The 7,147-nt window shown below is 32.2% G+C and overlaps 1 protein-coding gene across 1 annotated transcript; it reads left to right on the top strand.

Annotated features, from left to right (window-relative positions):
* Positions 1–3,181: 3,181 nt before the first annotated feature.
* LOC143600366 (uncharacterized) lies at positions 3,182–6,726 on the top strand. Its single transcript, XM_077078079.1, has 6 exons — positions 3,182–3,578; positions 3,673–4,528; positions 4,674–4,894; positions 4,962–5,045; positions 5,234–5,436; positions 5,536–6,726. The coding sequence occupies exons 1-6, from the start codon at positions 3,182–3,184 to the stop codon at positions 6,724–6,726; spliced, it is 2,952 nt and encodes a 983-aa protein (XP_076934194.1).
* Positions 6,727–7,147: the final 421 nt, after the last annotated feature.

Here is a 7,147-nt window from a genome sequence, read left to right as displayed (position 1 = left end):
AATGCATTTTGTTTTTAATATTTTAGCGACTACCTGCTGAAGTTGGCAGACTGGCGAATCTGAAAACAACCCGCTTAATTAAGTTCAGGAGTTTGTTAGGCAATGAAACCATCTTTAAAGTTAAAAACAGAGGACAAAAAGAGAAGGGTCGCTTTACGTTAATTGGATGGAAGGATTACGTGATCAACAATCAATTATGTATTGGCAAGACTTTAGCTATTCGTTATTATAAGAATGATGTTGCTTTGGTTGTTCTTAAAGTTATTTAGTTGTGATGTTTTTTTTTTCGTATTTATTTTTATTAATTTGGACTTTATTAAAATTATAATGTAAGAACCATTATCTTTATTTATTTTGTTTACTTTAGAAATAATCTGTTTATGTATTGTTTTTTATTTCATTCATTCATGTTTATAACAAATATTTTTTAACATTACCATAATTATGATAAACAAAATCTTTGTATAACCATAACCTATGGTTATACAAAATTTATGTTATTCATATTTTTTTTTTAAAAATCTGGTCAAAATATATTAATATTAAACCATTGACTTACATTAAGCTTTATTAAGATTTCCTAAAGATATTCATTATTGAAATTTATATAATATTCCGTAATTTAAGATTCTTTCGATTTTATTACATTAATGGTTTTAATTCAGTTTTAATTAATATTATACATTACTTAAATAATGTTTCATAATTTTTTCATATATTAACCATTTTCCACGATTTGTCAACATATTTTCCACCATTTTTTTCCATTACTGGTATAATCATGTCTTCATCTTCTAAGAAACGTAAACCTGTTCTCTCCAGTTCAAAGAGCAAGAACAACGATCCAACTGGTATTTCACTCTTTGTTCATATTTCTTTCAACTCAGTCTATTACTTCTTCAATTATACGGTATTCTTTATGTTTTATGTAGGTAATATTTCAAGAGACCCATTGTCTGATGTTTCCAACTCAACCCAGTCAAATAATGTTCAATATGTTCATTCGAATCCATCTATCACGGGTTTTTTTAACGGACACTCATATCTAGTATATCATTCCAATCAATACGGTAAAATCTCGAGGCGTCAACCTTTTAATATTAATTTTAACAATCTTTAATTTGGTTGTTTTGTAATATTTATATTTTCATTTACTTTGAATTAATATATTTTCGTATCCTATGTTTGTTGAAATAAAGGTCAACCTCAAATCGGCCATTTAGGTAACGTTTTAAGCAATACACCTGTTAGTATGTCTCAAAATTACACATCAAATAACTATTCATCAAAACACGGTTCAAGTAAGTTTTATATATATTATATTTACAATATATTGGTAAATTTATCTATACGACATTATTGGACTTATTATAAACGCAGATTCAAACACTAGAACCCGTACACAGTATGAAGCTCAAAGGAGTTGTGTTACTACAATTCACAAAGGGAAGGAAAACTTATCTCCGTCAACTCTACCTAGCGTAAACAATAATTCTCCAAACTACCAACATTTGTTTCTCTTTTTGTCATTCATAAGTATTCTAATTCTCTAGCTACTGCTATTTTCATAATTCATTTTTCATTATATTTATATTATAAATATATTTCCAGATGATAACTCTACGCAACTTGGTACTTTTATTCTTCAAATCGAAAACAAAGAAAGCAAATTGTAGATGCTAAACGTGATAAATTAAAGCACTCCTTAAACCAAGCTTCTCAAACAATGCCATCTTCTTCAAGTAAAATGTTTTTCCTTTTAGTCATACATTTGTAATATTAATCTATTTTTGTTTTATTAGCTATAAAATATTGTTTTTAACAGGTTGTGTTATTTCATCTAACATCATCCCTAATACATCATCAAATTTGAGCGGTTCTGTTTCTAACTACATAAACTCTGGAAGTACGTCATCAAAAAGGCGTGTTGGAAGACCAAGGAAAACAACCAACACTACTCCTATACCTATGCAGCAGTTAAACGATTTTGAGTTTGTTGTTGATGTTTTTAAAGGCATATCAACAGGTTATTATTTAATACATTATATAATTTTACATTAAATATTACAAATATTGGTCTTAAACTTATATGTCTCATTTATTTTATAGATTACGTTGATCATGGTGATCAAAGTTTCAAATGTGAGTCTTGCAACGCGTGCTTGTGGGAAGTTGAATCTAGGAGAGGAAAAAGAACTGCCGATACAATGTTCTCTTTATGTTGTCGCAATGGAAATGTTAAACTTCCTGATTTAAAGCAACCTCATGAAAGTTATGTAAAGTTGTTTCGTGGCGAAGATCCTATAAGCAAGTATTTTTTGAAAAATATTAGACAATTCAATTCGATGTTCTCCTTTACATCAATGGGTGGAAAAATTGACAATTCCATTAATAGAGGAAACGCTCCTTACACGTTTAGACTTAGCGGAGAAAACTACCATTCTATAGGAAGTCTTCTTCCATTAAATAACAAACCTCAGTTTGCTCAACTATACATTTATGATACGGAGAACGAAATATCAAACCGACAACGAGTATTTGGGTAAGGCTTACTTTTAAACATTATATGTTTCTCATTTTTGAAACAATTACTGTTTTATCATATATATCATTTATATTAATGTTAATTTTTAATTGTTTTTCTTACAGTGAATCATCTTCAGATGCCAACAATTACGAAAATTATATTATTAATTATCTCAAGGAAATGTTAGACTCACAAAATCCATTGGTTCAGGCATATCGTATGGTACGTGATACTTTTAAAGAAAATCCTCAAACTGATTTGAAGCTCCGCATTGTTGGAACAAGGAAATACGATGGTAGGACTTATAACTTACCAACTGCCTCTGAGGTTGCCGCTCTTATCGTTGGAGATTTTGGTGACGCAATGGACAAGAGAGATATTATAGTTAACTCCAGGTCTGGTGGTCTTCGACGAATTAGTGAACTTCATCCTTCTTATAGTCCTCTACAATTTCCTTGGCTTTTTCCTTTTGGTGAGGATGGTTATAAAGTAGACATTCCTCACAGGAATGTCGATCCTTCGTCTACGGCTGCCCGTAAGAAGTGCACTATGCGAGAGTTCTTTGCATATAGATTACAAGACAGGCCTAACCAATTCTCACTACCCTTAAATGGATGAAGGCTTTTTCAGCAGCTTTTGGTTGACGAATATACCATGGTTGAGAGTCAAAGGTTGCATTTTATACGTGGAAAACAGAGTGAACTTAGGTCTGAAACCTATGAAAGCCTTCGAAACCTTAAGACGGCAGGAAATTCAGATGCTTCAACATCTGGGCAGCATGTAATCCTTCCGTCATCTTTTACTGGTGGAAGTAGATATATGATGCAAAATTACTTGGACGCTATGTGTCTTTGTAGATGCTACGGTTATCCGGATTTTTTCTTAACCATTACGTGCAATCCAGGTTGGCCAGAAGTAAAACGTTTTTTAAAGGATACCAATTTAAATTCTGAAGACAGACCAGATATACTATGTCGGATATTCAAAATGAAGCTTGATTCAATGATTAAGTTGATGAAGGATAAGGCTTTGTTTGGAAAAATTAAAGCAGGTTCGATTGCCTATCTAATATTTTTTTTACTGTTTGTTAAAGATATTTATTTTATTTAATTCTTGCTAATTTATTTGTTTGATTCCAAATGCAGCCGTTTACACAATTGAGTTTCAGAAACGTGGTCTGCCTCATGCCCATATTTGCCTATTCATTGCTCCAGAGAATAAAATTCACAATCCATCCCATATAGATAATTTTATTTCAAGTGAAATTCCTGACAAGGTTACTGAACCAGACCTATACCAGCTCGTGTCAGATCATATGCTTCATGTTCCTTGTGGTGAGGCTAATCCGAGCTGTAGCTGCATGATTGATAGAGAATGTTCAAAAAATTTCCCAAAACGATTTCAAAATGAGACAAGTATAGATTCCAACGGTTTTCCGCTTTATAAAAGAAGAGACAATGGGCGTTACGTCGTTAATAAAGGTATAAATCTAGATAATAGAAGTTTTGTGCCTTACAACAAAATTCTTTTACGAAAGTATCAAGCACATATAAACGTCGAGTGGTGCAATCAAGAAGGATCAATCAAGTATCTGTTTAAATATATAAATAAGGGTCCATATCGAACTACAATTTCCCTTGTCCAAAATAACACCGACGACAATGAAGATCCTCAAGTAGATGAGATTAAAGCTTTTTACGATTGTAGATATTTTTCTGCATGTGAGGCTGCTTGGAGGATATTTGCTTTTGATGTTCATTACAGGGTCCCGGCTGTTACGAGACTTCCTTTTCATTTACCTGGTCAACAACAGATAATTTATGGCCCTGAGGAAGATATTGACGATGTTCTTGCCAAGACTTCCAATTTAGTTTCAATGTTTACTGGTTGGATGGAAGCTAATAGGAACTACGAGCATGCAAGGAGGCTATCATATGCTGAGTTCCCAACACAGTTTGTATGGAAAAAAAACATCACCACCAAAATGGGTAGAAAGGCAAAGTGGGTTTGCTATTGGTAGAATTCATGCCGTTCCCGCATCATTTGACGAGGCATACTACTTAAGAATTCTTTTAAACAAGGTTAAAGGACCGAAATGTTTTGAAGATATTCGAACAGTAGATGGTTTTGTTTGTGATTCTTTTAGAGATTCCTGTTACAGAAGAGGGCTTTTAGACGATGATAAGGAGTACCTAGAAGCAATTGAGGAAGCAAGCCATACCGCAAACAAATATTATTTAAGAAATCTGTTTGCAACAATGCTTATAACATCGTCCTTATCAAGACCTGATTACGTATGGGATAATACATGGCAGTTTTTAGTCGACGAGATTCTTTATCATCAACAAAAGATACACAAGAATCCAGGTTAGTTTTGTTATATGTGTGAACTTGTCTTTTTTTTAGTTTGGTTTAAGGTAAATTTTTTTTTCAGGTTTGTCTCTTAGTGACGATCAATTGAAGAACTTGGCATTACTTCAGATTGAGGATTTTTTGGTATCCAACAATTCATCTCTACGTAGGTTTTCACACATGCCTTTTCCGGATCAGGAATCTGTTTCTACGTAAATGAATCCTCTTATGATGGAAGAATTATCTTATGATAAGGATTCTTTGTCAAATGATTTAAGCTTTTGTACACATCTCTAACTGATGAACAAAAAAGCGTTTACAACTAAATATTCAACTCCGTGAAACGTAAAAAAGGTGGTGTTTTTTTCGTGTATGGTTACGGCGGTACCGGCAAAACATACTTATGGAAAACCTTATCGGCCTCAATTCGGTCAAAGGGAGAAATTGTTCTTAATGTTGCTTCAAGTGGAATAGCATCTTTGTTATTAGAAGGCGGTAGAACGGCTTATTCCAGATTCCTTATTCCAATCAATCTTACCGAGGACTCCCAATGTCAGGTAACTATAAATTTCATTAAGTCTAGATTATTTTACATTTAAATGTATGTTTTTAAATTATTTTAATGAATATAATTTCAACATATTCAACATTTTCAGGTTAAGGGTAATACAGATGTTTCTGAGTTATTGAAAAAAACATCATTAATAATTTGGGATGAAGCTCCCATGATTCATAAACATGCATTCGAAGCATTGGACAGAACCCTAAAAGATGTTATGAACGTTGATTTGGGCAACACTTATGGATCATTGTTTGGAGGTAAGGTAGTTGTTCTTGGTGGTGATTTCAGACAGATTTTACCTGTTGTACAGAATGGAACAAGAAACGATTGTGTGAACGCCATAATTAGTTCTTCTTACATATGGCCAAATTGTAAGGTTTTGAAACTAACCAAGAACATGAGGTTGACCGTTGGTTCTCAAATTTCAAATACTTTAGAGATTAAACAATTTACTGATTGGTTGTTGGATATTGGTCAAGGTAATCTTGGTGGTCCTAATGATGGTGAAGCCACTATAACAATTCCAGAGGATCTTTTAATAAAAGATTCCCTTGATCCTATGTCTGATTTGATAGACTTTGTTTATCCTTCTATGTTAGATAGGTTTAATGATCTTACCTACTTTCAAGAACGGGCTTTGCTTGCTCCATTAAATGGTGTTGTTCAAGAGATTAATGATCGTATTTTAGCGTATTTTCCTGGTCAAGAAATGGAGTACTTAAGTTCAGAAAGCATCGACGAGGTTGAAAGTGTATCTGAGGATTTTGATCCCGCGTTGTACTCTCCTGATTTTCTTAATGGTATAAAGATGTCCGGAATACCAAACCATCGTTTATTACTTAAGGTTGGAATTCCTATTATGTTACTACGGAATATTAATCAGAAAAAAGGGTTGTGCAACGGAACTCGACTACAAGTTGTTAGTTTGGGTAAACGCGTCATTGAAGCTAAGGTTGTTTCGGGTACTAATATTGGATTTCGTACTTTACTCAGCAGAATAAGTCTTACATCGTCTGATAAGAAGCTTCCCTTCAAGTTAAAAAGGAGACAGTTTCCTATATCGGTTTGTTTTGCAATGACTATTAATAAAAGTCAAGGACAATCTTTATCGCGTGTTGGATTGTATTTAAAAGACCCGGTTTTTACCCATGGCCAGCTTTATGTTGCTTTGTCTAGAGTGAAGACTCGCGAAGGTATTAAGATTGTTTTATTAGATAAGGAATCCAAATTGATTAGTGAAACCAAAAATGTTGTGTATAAGGAAATATTTGGAAACCTTATATGAAATTTTTGACAATACTTTTTTGTTTACGTTTGTATCTTTTTAAATATGTTCAAGGTTTTTTAATAAAAGTATTGTATTATTATAATGTTTTGTTTAACTATAGGTACATGTTTGTATGTTCAATTATGTTTAGTTGTTTATGGTTTTTGTAGTATATCTTTTATGTTTTTGAAATTTAATTTTATAGACTTGTATTTATAGCTTAATATTATATTGATTTATATATATATATATATATATATATATATATATATCCGAAATATATGTTATATACATTTATATCTTATCAATTTACTACATTTAATAAATAGGAGAATAGGTTAAATGTTCATCAATAGTTTCTTGAATATAGGGATAATCATGAGTTTTATGGGTTCAATAAACCGTCATTTTTATTATTAATTAAATAAAGACTCTTTGG

This window comes from Bidens hawaiensis, unplaced genomic scaffold, assembly GCF_021521415.1.
Source record: "Bidens hawaiensis isolate Kalapana, Puna unplaced genomic scaffold, B.hawaiensis_p1.1 tig00053988_1, whole genome shotgun sequence".
In the NCBI taxonomy this organism is placed as follows: Eukaryota; Viridiplantae; Streptophyta; class Magnoliopsida; order Asterales; family Asteraceae; genus Bidens; species Bidens hawaiensis.
This window is presented reverse-complemented; position numbering and strand designations above follow the sequence as displayed.

Bases quoted from the DNA above. Each gene is read 5' to 3' on its own strand.
- LOC143600366 (XM_077078079.1), top strand. From the start codon at position 3,182: ATGGTTGAGAGTCAAAGGTTGCATTTTATACGTGGAAAACAGAGTGAA. The intron at 3,579-3,672 runs GTTCGATTGCCT...TTCCAAATGCAG, and splicing joins GTTTGGAAAAATTAAAGCAG to CCGTTTACACAATTGAGTTT. The intron at 4,529-4,673 runs GTGGGTTTGCTA...TGATTCTTTTAG, and splicing joins AAAATGGGTAGAAAGGCAAA to AGATTCCTGTTACAGAAGAG.